The sequence below is a fragment of the Talaromyces marneffei genome, chromosome 1 (assembly GCF_009556855.1).
Source record: "Talaromyces marneffei chromosome 1, complete sequence".
Lineage (NCBI taxonomy): Eukaryota > Fungi > Ascomycota > Eurotiomycetes > Eurotiales > Trichocomaceae > Talaromyces > Talaromyces marneffei.
In genome coordinates, this window is record NC_072348.1 from 5,913,915 (window position 1) to 5,933,542 (window position 19,628).

General features: G+C 47.7%; 6 protein-coding genes across 6 annotated transcripts; 4 read left to right on the top strand and 2 right to left on the bottom strand.

Annotated features, from left to right (window-relative positions):
• Positions 1-115: 115 nt before the first annotated feature.
• EYB26_002172 (uncharacterized protein) lies at positions 116-2,964 on the bottom strand (the record flags this gene model as incomplete). The annotated part of the gene is made up of 3 exons (XM_054261478.1): positions 116-2,597; positions 2,682-2,736; positions 2,829-2,964. 3 exons carry the CDS (start codon positions 2,962-2,964, stop codon positions 116-118), a joined length of 2,673 nt encoding a protein of 890 aa, XP_054117453.1.
• A 1,303-nt stretch (positions 2,965-4,267) lies between these two features.
• EYB26_002173 (uncharacterized protein) lies at positions 4,268-7,157 on the top strand (the record flags this gene model as incomplete). The annotated part of the gene is made up of 4 exons (XM_054261479.1): positions 4,268-4,449; positions 4,519-4,592; positions 4,644-4,795; positions 4,848-7,157. 4 exons carry the CDS (start codon positions 4,268-4,270, stop codon positions 7,155-7,157), a joined length of 2,718 nt encoding a protein of 905 aa, XP_054117454.1.
• A 378-nt stretch (positions 7,158-7,535) lies between these two features.
• EYB26_002174 (uncharacterized protein) lies at positions 7,536-8,758 on the bottom strand (the record flags this gene model as incomplete). The annotated part of the gene is made up of 3 exons (XM_054261480.1): positions 7,536-7,659; positions 7,736-8,428; positions 8,520-8,758. 3 exons carry the CDS (start codon positions 8,756-8,758, stop codon positions 7,536-7,538), a joined length of 1,056 nt encoding a protein of 351 aa, XP_054117455.1.
• Positions 8,759-10,629: 1,871 nt separating this feature from the next.
• Positions 10,630-12,559, top strand: EYB26_002175 (uncharacterized protein; the record flags this gene model as incomplete). Its single annotated transcript, XM_054261481.1, has 8 exons — positions 10,630-10,842; positions 10,897-11,008; positions 11,066-11,283; positions 11,334-11,378; positions 11,426-11,768; positions 11,824-11,886; positions 11,947-12,151; positions 12,211-12,559. 8 exons carry the CDS (start codon positions 10,630-10,632, stop codon positions 12,557-12,559), a joined length of 1,548 nt encoding a protein of 515 aa, XP_054117456.1.
• A 676-nt stretch (positions 12,560-13,235) lies between these two features.
• Positions 13,236-15,725, top strand: EYB26_002176 (uncharacterized protein; the record flags this gene model as incomplete). The annotated part of the gene is made up of 5 exons (XM_054261482.1): positions 13,236-13,307; positions 13,383-13,472; positions 13,534-13,914; positions 13,960-14,572; positions 14,623-15,725. The coding sequence occupies 5 exons, from the start codon at positions 13,236-13,238 to the stop codon at positions 15,723-15,725; spliced, it is 2,259 nt and encodes a 752-aa protein (XP_054117457.1).
• A 505-nt stretch (positions 15,726-16,230) lies between these two features.
• EYB26_002177 (uncharacterized protein) lies at positions 16,231-19,231 on the top strand (the record flags this gene model as incomplete). The annotated part of the gene is made up of 3 exons (XM_054261483.1): positions 16,231-16,447; positions 16,510-19,093; positions 19,147-19,231. The coding sequence occupies 3 exons, from the start codon at positions 16,231-16,233 to the stop codon at positions 19,229-19,231; spliced, it is 2,886 nt and encodes a 961-aa protein (XP_054117458.1).
• Positions 19,232-19,628: the final 397 nt, after the last annotated feature.

The window sequence follows — 19,628 nt, forward strand, 5'->3', positions numbered from 1 at the left end:
CCTAGGCCGTCGATATCATTGATTTTTGTGGTAGGGTGGGGAGAAGTGAGAGAAGGGTATCAAGTTGTGTCAGGGGACTGAAAACGGCCTAGTATGAGATATGGATAAGAGGAAATTAACCTTCCAAAAGGTCGGCATAAGCCTCAAGGCTAGATCCAATCAGGTCAACAATAGCCCAACTCGTATTTCCCTTGAACGTACGTGCCCAGACACGCACGACAGCAACACTCAATCGCCTAACCTTGAACGGATCTTGAATGAAATCAAGATCATGTCCATCGGCAGATGACGACGCCACTGCTATATCAGCTTCGTCCATCATGCTCTTAATCCATAAAAGCAGTTTTCGTTCATGGTCGGATAGTCGCTGCTCGTTTTGCGTTAACGGAATTGAGAGGAGCCATCTGCTCAGCAGGAACGCGCATTCCAGACTGCAGAGAGAGTGCTGGATACTCCAAAAGAATGAATGTGTTCGCGCGACAAAATCAATGCCGAGTCTTACAGGAATGGAAAGTGCGTGAGCCGAGTGCAGTAGAGCCATAATAAGCTTTGGACTGCGTACAATGGGTGGGGACTCCTGCAATGCCCTTGCGATCTGGAGAGGATCTTGCGTCACTAGCCGTCGACATGGTCCTAAATCTAGGTGGAGTCTGATATATGCTAGCCCTAAAAGGGCGGTGGATGTGAAAGCGATAGGACCAGCTGGATTCTGAGGGTCAATACTTGACCCAGGGGTTCGCTTCCACCCTGCCTTCCATGCATTCAGAGAGTTCTCCAATGCTGTGAGGTCCTCGGCACGAAGACTTGTGCTTTGCATAAGTGGTGACGATATGCGTAGTTGACGGGCGAAAAAGATTTGTTGAATTATGGCATGGATCAGTATATAATTCCCAAGAGGTGAGATAGGGCATGGATTCGGTGGCGGTGTTTTGAAAAAGAGTTTTGCGAAGGCTTCCTGGAAAGTGACAATCGGTTCATGTCTCGAACGATATATACGTCTCCATTGCGAAGCATTATTCGCTTTCCAGATATCGTGTGCACATGGCATTCTCAGATTCAGCTCCGAGTTCATTATCAGCGGGGGGATGTTGTACATGATAGAATGCAGATTAAAAAAACAGTAAACAATCAATTTTGTGCGTCGATTGCCCTCCAGACGAGCCCACTCATCCCAGGTTAAATTGTCAGAGACGATGGGCGAGTCTGCGAGTCCATGCTCGCGCACTAGCCTGGCCAGGGTGCTTTGTAGAGCTAGTATTTCTCGCAGTAATTCGGGCTGTCTTTCCCAGGAGGCAAAGACAGTAAGAAGCAAGAACGTTCGAATAACCTCCATATGAGCTTCGGACTCATTCATCATATAGCTCATGGTATCTAGCTGAGGAGGAAACTTTTGTGTCTGAAATGGGCTACCGGGGGCGTTCGAAGGTGCCATAGAGCTTCTTTGTGATGGCGTACTAGGAACATAGACATCCCATGTCGGTGTGGGGACTTGCTTCGCATCTCTTCGTCGTATTCGCTCAAACAGGATTGCCTTGGCTGCATGGAAGAGTTCAATTCCTCGACTGTTCTCAAATCTGTAGTGAGATCCGGCAGCGGCAAGAGCCAAGGTGAGCTCAGGAAGACATCGAACAACAGATAACGTGGGAACATGAATAAACGGAAGGTGCTCGTTGAGACCATTGATATAACCGGCTATAAACCGCGATAGAGCATGTCTAGACGGCGGGACGAATCCGCGAGGAAGGACGTGTGCAAACTCGTCAAGTCTAGTAAGAAATAGCTGCCGATCGGTGTTGGAAATATCCCAGGCTGGGCGCGGGTTGGTAGGATCATCCAGTAAACTGGCACGCTCATCAAATTCTTGAGGTTCAGGCTGCAAGGATGGGAGCCTAGATCCAAAATTGGAGAAGGATGGAGCTTCATCCGCCGACATTCGTTGTTCACTGAGGATATCTGGATTCAGTCGTTGATGCCCATATTCTCGACCTGCCGGTTTGGCGTCAAACTGTATAGAGTTTGACAGTAATGGATCTGTCTCGATCGATGAGAAGACACCTGAATCCCAATCGGTTGATAAGCCGACACTTTCTAGAAACACCGTGAAGTCTTGAACTGGATCCCCGAGATCGGTGAGATCAAGAAACGATGGCTCAACACTGTATGCATCGGCGATGCTTTTCTCTTGTATTGCAGGCTGTAGTTGAGGAGAGGGTCCGGTTGGAAGATGCGGTTTTCGAATGGTTTCCAAGGCTAGCTCTTGTTGGGTTTCCAGGGCGACATGACTGGCAGCGTGGGAGAGGAGGTTGAGGTCGTAGCCCCAGGAGGGATTGAAGTGGTTCGGCTCGATCAATGGCGCATGATGCGCTTGTACCTCTGGCGGTGGTACTGTTGGAGGCGGAGGTGGTGGTTGCTGAATACCTATGTGATCATGCATGTCCAGCATGCGAGACTCAGGATGGGTGGGTGGGATCATGGAAGCCGGACTCAACGGAACTGTCTGATGAGAAACTGTCACATCGGTTCCAGACCGGCGCTCTCCTCGGTGAGCGGCCGCTTCCCCGGGGTGCACCAAGCGCTCATGTCGGACAAGCAGGTCACTGTTTATCTCGCGATTCAGTCATACATTATTATTAGGTTTCACCGCAGGAGAAAGCAATTGGGGGAAAGGGGGGGAAACACACCTTCGGGCGAAAGACTTGGAACAAATATCGCATGAGAAAGGTTTTTCTTTGGTATCTAGAGTTTGGAAGGCACGAACGATGTTAGCGATGCTCAAGGGGATAGTCGCACATCGGGGACTCTGGGCGGGCGGGGGTGGGAGATTTTACGAGTGCGGAGATGTCTTTGAAGATGCTCGAGCCGCGCAAACGAGCGATGGCAGTACTCGCAGGCTAATGACTTGCGATGAGCAGTCGAGGTAGTCTTCTTGCGCGGCTTATCTGGAGAAGGCTGATCTGCTTCCATCGTCTCTGGAGATACCAAGTATACCAAATGGCAGGAGCGGAGGATGAGGCAGGAAGGCACAGTTGGGGGAATCCAAGGCTTTAAGCGGGGAAAGAAACAACTGTGGGGTGAGGGGAGGCTAACTGCCTCACAGTACTACGGAGAACACACATTCGTCGTGAGAATCCTTATTTACTGTATCTATATACGGCGCATGTCCATTATCATCAAGATATTATTATTCTATTTGATCAAAGATTATTTTTATGGTAACCCAAGACGTGTGATCTGGCAACAAGAGGCGGAGGACAAGTGAGTTGTGACAGACTGGCAACGATCCGAGTTTTATTAGGTATACCGGTAGAGCTAATATTAGAGTCGGCAACTATATTGAAAGTCAAGAACACAACCAATGCTTGCTGATGTGTCCTGAGAAATGCCAGCTGCAGGAACAGACACAGAAGAAAGTGACTCGCATAATACATAGCTCTGTTGCAGAGTCGCCCATCATGATCCCTTGTCTGTAGCTGACTGGCTCTCCCCTCCCCTCTGGTAGCGCAAGTGATGAGTTTCAGATTGTTTCAAGATGACACTCAACATCCCGAGCAGCGAAACAAACATCAGCGATCGGGGATAACTGGATTGTTTATAGGCACTTATTATAGCTCTGACAAGGAGACTGTCTGATGTTTCTTGGTGTCTTCGCCTCGTAGACTGTAAGTGATAGTCAATGGTCATTCTTATGATGCTTCATCAGTCGTCGCAAGGCTAGCTTATCATCAAGTGCGGCGATCTATCTCAATTCGGATGGAGACCCGTGCCCCTAATCGACCAACTTTAATAATCATCATCAACAATCTCAAACCTTTGACCCATCCAACTATTCAAACCCTCCCGGCCGTTTCGATTTATACTTATTACAAATATTTCTTCCATCGTCCTACTACCCTCACGGCTTTCCCCTCCGCCGTCGTTATAGCTGTCTGGTCGATCCTGGTCACTGTTTAGGTATCCGAGCTTTGACGCCTAATCAACGCGGGACAATAGCTACATACCACCACCAGCAGCTTACAATTACCTGGTCGCACGTTACCGCGCAATCGCTGAAACGCATATACAAGATCTCCGGAATTGAGATACTCAACCTCAGCTCCTACCGTCAACTTCGTCGTCGTCGTCGTGGCCATGTTTTGTTTGCCGTGTTGACCGCTCGTTGGGTATAATTCTCATTCTGGCGCTGCGATCGGAGCATATAATCGATTCTTGCCTATAGCCTACACACCACAGGCTTTATATAAAAGCTATTTCCACATCATCCTCCGATATGTTGGCCTCGAAGCCTGCATATCAATCCACTTTGGGTCATTCAACATCCTCGTCGACTCCGTCATATCAATCAACGAGTTTCCATAGAACCGGCACACCTTCGATGACAAGCGATGGAATGTTTACATCTCCCACCGAATCGGAGTTCTCAGTGAATAACGATGGATTGGATTCAGTTCGGTAGGCGACGATGCTCCGCTATCTGACATCGATGCTATTCGGGTTGCTAACCCGCTCATACATACATAGGTCGTGGGATGAGAAGAAGGTTGCCGATTGGCTTCATAGTATAAGATGTGCACAATACGAGCCTTTATTCAAAGGTATGTATTGCTGTTTGAGTCGCTGGATATCCAAACTAACATGACGAACAGCAAACAATTTTAATGGAGATAATCTGCTCGAATGCGATCAGAAAATCCTTCAAGAGATTGGAATTAAAAAGATCGGTGACCGGGTCCGCATATTCGTCGCTATCAAGCAACTAAGAAACAAAGCCCTCATTAATCTCAAAAAGAATAACAAGGTGAGTCCACTGAGTACTAACCTACCCTCGCAAAAACGCTAACAAGGCATAGGACCCTCTCGCAGCCCTCGAAGCTACGGCATACGCACCTTTATCAAACGACGTATACTCATCATCGAACTCCCGCAATCCTCTAACCTCAAAATGGTCCCGCCAACTGGACTCTATAGGCGGTAGATCCAATTCACGTCCCTCATCGCCTCTGACCATGGATGACCGATCGCGTGCATTTCGATACGCTTCTAATCCAATTGATGGCCCTCGTATGCCTGGTTACTTCAGTCATCCATCTTCCGCTGGATCAGGCTCTGGACGCCATCCGATCACACCTGGCGATAGCTCGCAATTCTCGCATCTAAGACAGAACCCGAGCATTGACGGATATACTATAGGCTCTCTTCCAGCCAACTCACATGTCATCCGAATCATCTATACCGGCGGGCAGACGAAGGCCATGAATGTGAAAGGCTGCAAAAATACAGAAGAAATCATGGTTCATGTCCTCAGGAAATTACAACTTCCGGAATATCAACACCGGAGTTACTGTTTCTATGTCTTAGATGGATTGGAGCCCGATCCAGCGAACTGCCGACGGGTGACAGATTCCGAATTGATGAGGATATGTGAAGGCTCTCAGAAATCCGAACGTGGCCGGCTCATCTTGAGGAAGATCCACGCCGGGGAGCCCGATGCCGATGAACTACGCCGGGCCGCCCAGTTGGCTCTTGATGAAAGTCAAGCTACCCATCTCAATGCTTTGAGCAGCTCCAATGCTCGAAACCAGCTCAAGATTCAGCAATTGACTGGAGAGCCGTGGCACCATATCAAACAGCCCATCTCTCCATTGACCTCTGAAAGGTCGAGACATCTAGCGAACGATGAGCATGAAGCTTCTCCAACTTCTGCGGGCATGGAGCGCCCATCTGCATCAAAATTACGATCCTTCTTCGGAGCTCGACCTCCTAGCGAAATGATCATTCATGAATTGACCTCTTATTTCCCCAGTCATCAACGGGAAGATATTGAAAAGACGATGCGTATGTCTGTACGGAGATCACAGCGACTGAGTCGTGCCGCGAGTCGACTGAGTGTTGTTAGCAATATCAGTTTTGCATCAAGTATGAAGGATGCTCCTCCTATCCCCAGCATCGCCGACACATGGCTTACCGGGGGTCAGTTGGCTCGACCATCCCGACCACTGTCCGTTGCAAGGTCTCATCTTCCTCAGGTCTCATATCGGGACTCGATTGCTTCGAGTTCTCTGCAGCCACTTCAAGAGGAGTCACCAATTGAGCCAGATCGCAAGTCTTACGTATCATTCGGAAGTGGATCGGATCCTGTGTTGGGTGATGCAAACTCAGCTCAAAGGAGCTTCCTTGATGAGACACTCAGCGTCGCGGCCACTGATGGTGGTGGCTCTTTGAATGAACGACTGAGCATGATTGTGGCGGAGGACGGAGAAGAAGAGGACACTGGTCTCGCCGACTTCTTGAATGGAGACAATTTCGCGGCCAAGAACTGGATGAAAGGTTCTCTCATTGGCGAGGGTTCTTTTGGAAGTGTCTTCCTCGCGCTTCACTCGATTACTGGAGAGCTTATGGCGGTGAAGCAAGTGGAGCTGCCTTCAGCCACCAAGGGCACCGAATTTGACAAGAGGAAAAACACCATGGTCACGGCTCTGAAGCATGAGATTGAACTTTTGCAAGGATTGCACCATCCTAACATTGTCCAATACCTTGGTACCTCTGCAGACGACCACAACCTGAACATTTTCTTGGAGTATGTCCCTGGTGGCTCCATTGCCGAAATGCTCAAACAATACAACACCTTCCAAGAACCCCTAATCAAAAATTTTGTCCGCCAAATCCTCGCCGGATTATCCTACCTACACAGCCGAGATATCATCCACCGTGATATCAAGGGCGCCAACATCCTCGTTGACAACAAAGGCGGCATCAAAATCTCCGATTTCGGTATCTCCAAACGTGTCGAAGCATCCGCCATGCTGGGATCAAGCGCAGTTAGCGGAAGAGGTCATCTGCACCGCCCTTCCCTCCAGGGCAGTGTCTACTGGATGGCCCCCGAAGTCGTCCGCCAAACAGCCCATACCAAGAAGGCCGATATCTGGAGTTTGGGCTGTCTTGTCGTTGAAATGTTCATTGGTGCCCATCCTTTCCCGGATTGCAGTCAATTACAAGCTATCTTCAAGATTGGCAACAACCAAGCGCGACCCCCTGCACCCGAGCACGCTAGCGAAGAAGCTCGCGCGTTCCTGGATGTGACGTTTGAGATTAATCATGAGAAACGACCTAGTGCGGATGAGTTGTTGGAATGTGAGTTTTTGGCTGTAACGGTTGCTTAGCCTTGGGAACTTGTTGTGTTATATAATTGTATGTATATAGATGCTTGTGTGTGTGTTTTGACTTGGTGCATATCAGCTTGCGAAATGTCATTGTGCATGGGTTTTGGGCTTTTGGGATCAGAAATGCTGTATAATGAGATTGATTGAATGATTGATACCTACTTCTTCTTCCACGTCTCTCTGCCAAATAGAAGGTCCATTTTATTTCCCAACTAAGTATACCAATGAATCTAGTAGAACAAACAGACTGTATTCATACAAATATAACTATATACTACATAGAAGAAGTAATGTAACATGCAGCGAGGTATGTAAAGTGAAAATCGAACATTATCCCTAGACAAACTCCTGACTTGCGTATGCCCCCATGAGAAGCGCCTAGTTAACGAACTTGCCGTAGAATGGGATTCCGAGAGCACTAAGGAGCAATCTCGCATCTTTGTCAGTGGTTGCAGATGTGTGGAGGGTGATGTGGCAACCAGGGATCATCTTGACTGGGTACCTATGCACAGAAGATTGCTTGTCAGTAAAATGCCTCTCAGAAGTTAAGAAACAAAGAGGAGGGTGATGGCACTTACATGTCATAGTTGACTTCAATCTCTGGGAAAAGAGCCATCTCCTCCGGCTCCAAACCAAAAGTGATGTTTCCACTGCTGTCACCACTGCTTCCCTTAACACCTTTCCATTCCTTGATCTTGGGCAACACCACATCCACCAATTTCCCTAAGAAATGATGCATATCCTCACGATACAACTCAGCCTTCACGGCCACGGTGTCTCGTCCAGGAACGATACCCCAAGGACCAACGCTGGTCTTGGACTTGTACGTCTCAACACGCACATTCGAAATAGCCTGCACAGCCATACCGGCAACATGGAGCCATGAGGAGCCCTCCGTAGCAGCATGCTTCACGTAACTATGGATCGTGATGCGCTCAATTTTGGGCAAGTTGCGGAATGTGATGGGTTTGCGCAAAAGTCGTAGCACGTCTCCACCACGGGGGCCGCGTAATGGTCGGTTTTTGTGGTATGGAGAACTGTCGTCCCATGATCGAAGACGGGGTGCTTTTTCGGGTGGTTGGAAACCGGGTGGTCGGTGGACGTAGCAGAGGGTGAGGATGTCGGAGGCAACGGTGGATTCATATGTTTGTTGGACACGGGGCAGTGAGAAAGGTCCCGGGATGAACAGTCGCGATGATGGATCTGCTGGTGGAGGAGGGCGATGAGGATGGAGAGGACCGCGATCGTATTTTGGAGATCGGAATTGATACCTATATTTCAATAAATGTTAGTTTACGTTTTCAGAGAGAGGTTATTTCACAACAAGATCTCCTGAGCAATCAATGCAGACTAGGAACGTACCGACTGCGAGGAAGATTATTCTGTTTTGCTCGCGCAATTGGGTTATATGATTTTATAACAGATTCAGGAACAGGTGTCGCCAGAGAAGATCCAGCCTCAACGTCGACGGGGGCCGCGGACAGGGTTGCCTGTCCGGAGGCATTGCGTTTCGAGAAACCGAATTGTTGATATTTATTAGACTGTGATGGCCGTAATAGCGCCCTTTGGAGGCATCTTGAAGGCTCGCGAGCAACCATCATATCGGTTGTGAGGATCTAATGGATCTTGGGAGCTGAGGATCATGAACGAGGCCTTCTTGAAAAATAATCGGGATAGGAAAGGTAAAGCATCGGATTTGGTCACGTGAAAAGTCAGCGTAAAAAGGGGCAGCAGCCAATCAGAATGATGTTGTGGGTCTTCAAATTCAGGGCATTCCGCTAACCCTGATTCTAACCCTAGTGACCATCTAGCCCTAATTTGTCGCATTGGTGGTAGTCTTACCCTTCAGAAAGAGCTAAATGCTAGGAATTTACATACGGAAGAAGACTAATTAATTGAGTGGAACTGTGTATGAGCTTTGTTTTCTACATTAAATACCCCCTATTCAGCCTATGAGGATGATATATTGGTTTGACTTGGTTACCTAGATACTGGGAGTCAATCAACTCTTTTCCAATGCACTGTTCATCAAGCGCTTACGGAGAGCTGCGGTCGTGTTTCCCTTGATTGCGTGAATGACCAGCACATGTTCCGGTGGACCGCTTAATCATCTGGCGCTTACCTCGATTAATAACATTTCCATGAGTTGGGTACAATACTCAGTATGGGAGGGCATCAAAGACGCCAATCATCATGATACATATAAATATCTTTACAACTATCAACTGGTATGCATTTGCAAAGAAATCATACTCAGGGCCCTTTCTGTAGAGCTACACAATTGAGTCCCTTGCCTCAACAATGCAATGCATCTATCTTTGTATCTTAAGTTCTGGCCCGAAGCTACGTTTCTGATCAGGAAATTCCGACATGTTCTATACCTATACCTATAATATTGAAGCCACTCAAACTACCAACTTCGCGTTTCAGTTCACAAGTAGGCAAAAACTATACATAGTACGAAGATCCCAACAACAGCAGATTTAATCCCCCTTTCATTTCCAACACATTTCAAGAACAGGTCGCAATCGAGTCGGATTTACTGATGTTGCCATCAACTCAGCGGTTGCATTCTGCTTTAGTATGTCGACCGAGTATAGTGTGTCATGAATTGCCGTCCTTGAAGTGTTTTCGACTGGTCAATGCTTCATAGACAATGGTACCTAATACCCTCATCGGCTACATCTTCAGCCAAATGGAACAATTCATCTTGCCAGATCTTGTCACCAATTATGGCAGAAACCTCAGGCAACTCCTGCCGCTCCGGAACTTCAAGACGAAGCGCTACAAGTCCAGCCACATCACGGATGGGAGATGATGGAATCATTTCAACAATGCATTACCGTACCTCTCTGCTTTTAGTATCGTCACTTCGACAAGTAGGATTAATCTGCCGGACGTGGATGGATCCTCATCGTATTCGCAGCACTTACCACCATCCAACCAAGGTAAAGTGCCAATGCTAACCCCATCGAAAGCCTTAGCGCCTCGTAGGAACCACAGAGGTTTCCCTTGGCGCTCCGAATACGGAGACTGCTCTACACATACTGCAGTGCCGGGTCAAGCGGACATTTCGCACTTGATCTGATTAAGTTAAAAGTCCGTGATTTTGTTGTCCCACATGGTGTGTGCTCAATGCTCACCATCAACTGGTCCGTTCCAGGACCTGCACGTGCCAAGTCCTCAGGATTCAAGGAAATTTTTTATCTGATCCGCTTTTGTGGGTCTGACCATCTTATCTGATCCGAATGCTCTGTAGACTATGCACACGCGGACGGTGAGACAAAAGGAATGTAGGAAATGAAGACTTGAGTGGTATGTCCGCTCTTCGGAGAATAGATGTGTATTTGTAGTCGATGTCACGCTGTCTGAAAGGTACCCAGGGTGTATTTAACCGTCGCTCTTTTGCTCCTTCCGTGCACCTTCAATAGTATTCCTTTGAAGTCAATTCTCACAGTTTCACTGGCACACAATGGACCCAGTACCCAAGACTTCCGTTCTCTCCGAAGAACAATCACGACCCGACTCGGCAGAGAGTAGTCCGAGTCGGACAGAAAAGGAAGTCACAAAACAACCACCGCCGCTGACAGCAAAATTGACAGCCATTCTGTTGATATCATGTATCAGTTTTGGGTCTCATTGGTACTCCGGTGTTACCGGTGCTATGAAGAGTACACTTAAGAAGGTACTTCCCCTTGAACGATATTTATGAGAAGGTAAAGACATTGACGTCTTGGAGGAATTGGGTATCTCGAATACACAATTCTCCCTCCTAGAAGCCAGTGAAGATTTCATGGCGACGGTCCTCTTACCCTTCAGCGGTCTAATTACCGATCGTTTTGGAGGAGTCAGTACGTCAATCCCCTCTTTTCTTTGCGCGGTTGTATCGCTGCTAACTTCTAGGCTAGATATGATCGTATACGGCAATATAATCTACACCCTCGGCTCAATCCTGGTCGCAGCAGCGGCAACAGTCGAGTCATACAAATTCATGATTGTCAGTCGCATTATTCTTGCCTTTGGCGATATCGCCACCCAAATTGCCCAGTATAAGATGTTTTCGTCTTGGTTTCCGCCGAATAATGGGTTTGCGTCTACGGTGGGGTTCGAGCTTGCTATTGGAAAGGTAAATCTCTTGCCGTGTGCATGTTGACGGTATGATGCTGATGTTAGTAGCTGGGAGGTTTTGCGGGACAGTGGACGGCCAATATCATTGCTAAAGTTAGTTTCTTGACCATTGCCCGATAGACAAAAGACTGACTTGTTAGAACACCGGCCACTTCTACTGGACCTTCTGGGTCGCCGTCTTCATGAACCTATTCACAAACGCATCCACGGCTTTGTTCTGGATTTTCAGTCGCTACTGTGAAAAGCGCTATATCGGTCGACGCGACATGTCAACAAATGAACATCTGACCGAAAAGAATAGAAGCTTTGAGCTGAAGAAAGTTTTCCAACTTCCCTGGTCGTACTGGGCTGTTTTGTCTTTCTCGTGGTTTCAGACTAGTACTGCCATTGTGTTTAGTCAAAACTCTACCGAGCTGGCTGAGAAGAGATTCAACGTTGATGCAATCAAGGCGGGTTGGTATAGTGCTTTGAGTAAATACACAGGTAAATGATATGCCTCTCCGGCGAGTTTCCAAATGCTAATATGTTCACTGTATAGGATTTTTCTTGGTCCCGTGTTTAGGAGTCTTTATTGACATACTCGGCAACAGAGCCTCAGTTAGTAAGTAAATCCATTTCTTATCAGATGGGGCTTTACAACACTTGCTGACAATGACGATAGTGTGCGTTTGCGGAACTGGAATGCTTCTCTGCATGTGTCTAGTCAATTTTGCCGACACAGCAGCCGGCACAGCAGCGTCCTTCGGTATCTACGCTGTCGCCTCATCCCTAGGACCCGTATCGATCATCGACAGCATCCGCGCAGTTCTATATCACCAATCAGTATTTGGATCTGCCTATTCCCTCAAGGTCACCATGAACAATGCGTGAGTCTCACATCAATCTCTTGGCGCTGGTTGACTCCGATACTAATTATCGATTGCAGAATGAACATCATCGTCAGAATCATCACCGGTGCCCTCCAGGACGCAGACCATGATTCTTACCGCCGAGCTGTGAGAGTTTACCTCTTCTTGGCTGCAGCCTCGGTTGTAGTTGGGTTGACTCTGCTCATTGGCTCATTCTTCACCAGCTCACTTGCCGTGCTGCAGTGGACGAGAAAGTATCGTCTCAAAGAGGGTGGAGCCATCATCACTTTGCTCAAGGAAAGAAGCGAAACGTTACACTTGGCAAGAAACCGGAGGGCCTCAGTTGCATGTTTTGGGATGCTATCGTTGCTGATAGTGGGTAGCTGGGTGGCATATGTGTGGGGGGCCGTGACAGGGCATAATTAACTCTTGATGATAACAAAGTTATTCTGTACAAACTACAGAGTTTCTAGGAGCATGATAATACAGCAAGGGGTTGTACCCAATCAGAGCGTGTGCAGAGCTGTTGTGGATCTCTTCCTGCCGATCGCATACCCGTAGCGCTGCCTTAATTCCAAGGCATCGATAAGGCAGCCTCAATGACACGGTAGAGCTACACATGTAAATGGCATGGCCAACACCTCACGTTTTCCACTTGAACAAAGAGAACATCGTTGTGAGTGACATTCTGGTTTGTTTTCCACTTGGCAGCTAAAAAGAATCCAGCTGCCTTTTGGCAGCAGTTCACGTGCATGCCCACCAGCCAGTGAGATGCCCCGCCTCCACAGTGTTCTTCGCCTTGTTAGCGCTAGATCTGATGGCCACCTGCCAACCCCCCACCACTTTCTAGTCTGCTTCTCGGGTTTCATACCATTATCTTGTTGCTGAGCATCTTGTTTTCCTGTCAGCCTAGAGACCTTTAATTCTATGGCTTGAGACACTATCTATTTATCACAGACATGCTCCTTCTTTCAGATGCCAGCTGCGCTATCTTGCTCCCCACTTCAGAAGTCTGGAGCTGAATCAGTTTCCTTTGGTCGTCAACTTTTTAAGGCCAGCACTAGAGGAACCAAAGACAATACAATCGTCACAATCAACCACAATGAGTGGCATCCAGCGCTTCCTCACTAAGCGTGGGGAGAAAAATCGACGAACTGCCAAGCAAGAAAAAGAGGTGAGTTGATCAGGGCGGTGCACGCCTATGAAAGTGGTGGGATGCCTCAGCTCTGTGATGGCTGACTAGAGACAGGTACCCAATCTAGGTGTGCGTAGCTATTTGCGGGGTCTTGTCATCAAAAGTGAGACTGTTCCAATCAATGACACCAGCGATGGGCAAAAGGTATATATACCACCCTCTGCACCTGACTCGGTCAACTGGATCTAATCGCTGACTTGATTAGGTCAAAAAATTAGAGCAACGACTCGCCTCGATCGGAATCCTCGACCTCGATAGCGCACAAATCCATGGCGCACTCACATCCCCGTACGCGCAGGGTGATATGGAAAAGGCGTTTGACTTGCTTATGGTGATTGAAGACTCGATCGAGGGTATTCTGTATGATTATAACACAGATGTAAAACTGTTGGGCGCAGTGAATCGCCAGGGGGTTACATGCTATCTCGATGCCCTCCTGTTCACAATGTTTGCCCGCCTCGACTTTTTCGAAGCTATCCTGTACCGACCCTTCACCGATAACAACGATCCACGGAGGAAATTGGTCATACTTCTTCGCTTGTGGGCGAATATGCTGAGGTCCGGAAGACTCATTACAACGGACATTGTGGGTAACTCCTGCCATGTTTTTGCACCTTGCTGACTGGAATAGACTCAACACTTGCAAGAAGCCCTGTCCGAATGTGGTTGGACTGAGGCTGCCAAACTCCGCCAGCAGGATGCATCAGAGGCATTCACCTTTATTACAGAAAAGCTAGAGTTGCCTCTCCTGACTCTTAAAATGGACATCTACCACACTGGTAAGGAGGATGTCGCCGACGACCACAAATTCATCAACGAGAGATTGCTCGAAGTTGCAATTCCGCCAGAACATGAAGACGGCACTGCAATTACTTTGGAAGAGTGCTTGGAAGCCTACTTCAACAACAAGATTGAGGTCAAAAGATACCTAGAGAGACGTGGCACGATAAATTCAGTGAGATCGTTCGACTCGACAGCGAAAGCGGGAACTATACATGTTGAAACGGTTGAGGTGGGCTCATCAACTCCATCTCCTGTCAGGACGTCATCTCCAAAAATTGACTATCCCTTATCCGAGAAATTCTCAGTCTCGGCTATGTTATCTCGACGCCCAAGCATCGTTCAGGAACGGTTTGTTCCCGATAAGGATTCTCACGATGACCTAGTTCATCCTGGTCGAAAGAGAAAAGGAAGCTACCGCAAAGAGGTCATGATGCCGGCATGGCAATTCTTCAGTTTGATTCGTAAGTGCTGACCAAAAGATATTTGCTTCCTTGACTAACAAATCTTCCAGCGTGGTATACGGACAATACTCCTATGAATGATGCCCAAGTTGCAGATCACTTCTCTTCGAAGCGGCCCATTTTGGGCATGTGCTTGAAGCGATATAGCGTTCTACCCAACGGCAATGCTATCAGGTTGAATACATTTATTGATATCCCGACAGAGATAGGATTGCCACATTTCATCCAGGACGATAGACTAGACGAGAACGGACCATTGTATGGCAATTTCAAGCTGTCACTGCAGTCTGTTGTCTGCCATAGGGGCAACACCGTTGATTCGGGCCATTACATCTCACTTGTACGCGGCACCAATGCCAATCTGCCTGCGACCCCCCATAGCGCCGAGACAAATTCATACGCCGGAAACAGTGACCTGTGGATGCGTTTTGATGACTTGGCTACCGATCGAATCATACGCGTCAACATTGACGAGGCGCTAAAAGAAGAGTCCCCATACCTGCTTTTCTATCAGATTGTGCCAATCGATGATAGTCTTACCGCCGAGAGTATGAGTGATAAGCGGGCATCTCTGATCAGTGGTTCCGAAGACCTGCATGATGATGCAGAGAAGGAGATTTTACTGTCTGCAGTCAGCCTAGATTCAACGGGTCGGGCTGCATCATCTTCAGCTAGGCTCAGTTTCGATCTTGCAAGTTTGCGTTCGACATTGGATAACACTGAGAATGATACAGCTATCGATGTCCAGACAGACATCAAGGACGGCGCACAGAAGAACGCCAGTCTCCGCGACGCACTTGCCGCTCGTCGGTCTTTATCCATACCTCGCCAAACAAAGGAATCACAAAGTCGTTCACGAAGCCGAGGTGGAGATCAATCAGGAGAGAAGCGTCTCGGTACGGCCTTTTCAAGATTCACTTCACGAATGAGCAAGGAGAAGAGTATAGACAATCCTCTCACGAATGCCGATGAGCAGGACGGTCAACAAGATGCCGAAGGTGGTCGTGTCCCGTCCATCTCTTATGATGAGACAGAGACCAAGGAACAGCATCGAGGCCGGGAATCAACACTCAAGCCGAGCAATGGCAAACAGCGCCGCAAGCAGCCAACAAACAAGAAGGAGAGACCCGACAGGGAATGCGTTGTGATGTGAACAACGGTGGTTACAGTTTTTCGAAATGATACCCTTCTCATGTATTTTCTTGCCTTTTCATACCCTTTCTTCTATTTCTCTTTCTTTCTCAATTCTATTCTCTTTGGACCTGTTTGCGATTTGATACGTATAGGCGACTCATTTCGCATTATTGCATATTTGCCAGTGTATGATTAGCATAGCGATTGTTGCATTTTTCATTCGCAAGTACATAGACGACTGCATTCAAAGACTCACGATATCCCTTTCCGATGTCTGTACTCTCGTAGTAGGAAGAGGAGCAAATGGAATGGATGTATGGCATAGAAAGAGCCCCACTCGCCCGCAGCTGGTCATTCGGGAGCTCCTCCAGGCACAACATCATAGCTTCATACCCTCAACCTCAAGGCTGCACAACCAGCCACCTCTACCTACTCTACAGCTTCACATCAAATACTCCTGACTATTTCGCATTGCTAGGAATTTATACCACGCGAAATATCATGCAGTTCTGAGCAAGCGCACCATGGTGCTAGATCAATCTAGCGGTTATGTTGCTCCGAGCAATGCGTCCGAAGCGCCCGATCCGTCACTCCCCATCTTCGACGTGCGAGATGTCCAGCTTCAATTCTCGATCGCGGCAGACTTTGTAGCTGCGCAAGTGGCTAATAATGTCCTGATATTGGCACTCGCAACAGGACGCATATTGCGGATAGATCTGGATAGTCCGGAGGATATCGATGGTATGGCCTCAAAGATGTGTGTTGAGTGCATGAGTATGTATATGCTAACAATGCGACAACAGATATCGATCTACCTAAGAAATCTTCAGAAACTGGAGTCATTTGTCGATTGTTCCTCGACCCTACCGCTTCGCATCTAATCATCACCACAACGCTCGGCGATAACTACTATCTACATACCCAGTCCCGTCAACCTAAATTATTGTCGCGCCTAAAAGGCTCGATCGAAAGTGTGGCCTGGAACCCTTCAGAACCGACTGCGTCTACAAGAGAGATTCTGGTGGGGGTCACCGATGGGAATGTGTACGAAGTGTATATTGAACCTTCAACCGAATTCTATCGTCGCGAAGAGCGATATGTCACGAACGTCTATCGAGTTCCGGATACGTCAATCACTGGTATCTTCGCCGATTTGATACCAGGGAAACCGGATCAGCGATATGTGGTTATATCGACACCTACGAGGTTATTGCATTTCCAGGGGCATGCTGGTCGTCATGGGAAAGACGGTGTTTATGCTGAGCTATTCCAGCGCAATACGCCTACCGTGCATGAGAGTCCAAGGGCTACAAAAGCAGCGCCTTCGTCTCTGGCAATTTCACCCCAACAGACGGAGGAGTATCATATTGATGGGCAGCCATCAGAATTGCGATTTGCGTGGCTTTCTTCCCCGGGTGTACTGCATGGTTTGTTGAATCATGCTTCGTCTGACGGAAGCAAAATTATGGAAAATGCTTCTCTAGTTCCACGAGATGTATTCCCAGCGACGGAATCTGCGCGTGGTGGGAAAAAACTCATCCAAGATCCCGTGACTGCTATTACCCTTTCACAGTGGCATGTGCTCGCCCTGGTCGAAGGACACGTAGTCGCCGTGAACTTGCTCAGTGGTGAAGTTGTATACGATCAACCAGTTCTCGAACCGGGACAGACAGCTCTCGGTCTTTTTAGTGATCGCGTAAAAAATACATACTGGCTCTTTACGCCGCGTGAGATCTACGAAATTGTGGCTTATGATGAAGACCGCGATGTATGGCGTCATTTTTTGCAAGAGCAGAAATTCGATGAAGCTCTTCGATATGCACAGAGTGCTTCGCAAAGGGACGCTATTGCCACCGCTTCAGGCGACTATCTTGCTAATAAAGGAAAGTATCTGGAAGCATCTGCAGTATGGGGAAGGAGTAGCAAGAGCTTTGAAGAGGTTTGCTTGACGTTTATCAATGCGGGTGAACATGATGCCTTGCGCAAGTACCTTTTGACCAAACTTGCGAGCTACAAAAAGTCATCTGTGATGCAGCGTACGATGATTGCAAGCTGGCTTATAGAAGTATTTATGGCAAAGTTCAATTCTCTTGATGACACAATTGCGACCAAGGCAGAGCTTGCAGAAGGCACTAGCACCGGAGAATCAAAAGCGCAGCTTGAAAGTATTCGAGCTGAATTCGAGGAATTCGTGACTAAATTTCAGTCTGATCTGGACCAGAAGACTGTTTACGACATTATTAGCAGTCACGGACGTGAACAAGAACTGCTTTTCTTTGCAAACGCCACTAATGACTACAATTACGTTCTATCGTACTGGATACAACGAGAGAAGTGGACAGAAGCTTTGAATATGCTTCAGAAACAAACCGACGCCGAGGTCTTCTACAAATACAGTACTGTACTCATGGTCCATGCTGCGGTTGGACTTGTGGATATCATGATCCGCCAAACGCATCTCGATCCTGAGCGACTAATACCCGCCATGCTCAGTTACAACAATACGGTGAAGCCGACTCTGAATCAGAATCAGGCCGTGCGCTATCTGAATTTCATCATAGCGAACCATCCTCATCCGGCGGCAGCGGTGCACAATACCTTAATATCTATCCATGCTTCCAGTCCTTCTACCAACGAAACGGCACTCCTCAGTTATCTCGAATCGCAACCCTCCAACTCACCTCCGTATGATGCTGATTTCGCTCTCAGACTATGTATACAATACGAACGAGTCCAATCCTGCATTTATATCTACAGCTCCATGGGCCAATACCAACAAGCAGTAGAACTCGCCCTCAAATACGACGACATTGAATTCGCAGCCATCGTCGCTGACAGACCCGAAGGCAACGACAAACTTCGAAAAAAGCTCTGGCTCCTCGTCGCCGAAAAGAAGATCCGCCAGCCTGGCACGGGCATCAAAGACGCAATTGAATTCCTCCGTCGTTGCGAATTACTTCGCATCGAAGACATGATTCCATTCTTCCCAGACTTTGTGGTAATCGACGACTTTAAAGACGAAATTTGCAAAGCCCTCGAAGAATACTCCATTCACATCGACGAACTACGTCAAGAAATGGATGCATCCGCCCAAACAGCAGGTCAAATCCGAGCCGAAATCACCGATCTAGATAGTCGGTATGCCATCGTCGAACCCGGCGAAAAATGCTGGATTTGTTTATTGCCATTGTTGAGTCGACAATTCTTCGTGTTTCCGTGTCAACACGCTTTTCATAGCGATTGTCTGGGCAAGGAGGTTCTGGAGGGCGCTGGTGGGAAGAAGAGGTATATACGGGATTTGCAGGCGCAGCTGAACAAAGGTAATTTGTCGGCGAGTAGGAGGGAGAAGATTATTGTGGAGTTGGATTCGTTGATTGCGGAGGCATGGTGAGTAACCCGTTCAACGTCTGCTGTAGGCCATTTTGCTAACCAGTTGGCAGTATATTATGTGGTGACCATGGAATCAGGCAGATAGACAAGCCATTCATCACTGATGCGGATAATGTGGACGAATGGCAGCTATGAACCCGATGATCTGATTGTGTTTTGTCTTGGTGCATGTCTGTAAATATAATTCTTAAAGATGCTATCGACGCGTCTTGCGTTTGTTCTCGAATATACCAATTGATGCAATGTCATACAAGTACTTCTTCTTCTTCTTATACCCTTAGCTTCCCCTTCTGACGTGCCAACGATTTCAGAAGAATCATTAGCCGAAGTGATATTAATTGCTTCCCAGTCCCTGAGAGTCTGTTAGGCTATCCAACATAGTAAGAGAGCAACTGCGGTGGACACGAGCAGCTCATATCGGACCAACTCGAATATTCATTGGCTTAAAAAGAATCAAATAAGATATAGCACCCTTTCTTATTAAAAAATACTAGTTTCTACCTAGTATCATACAAGTTGGTTTCGTAACGTC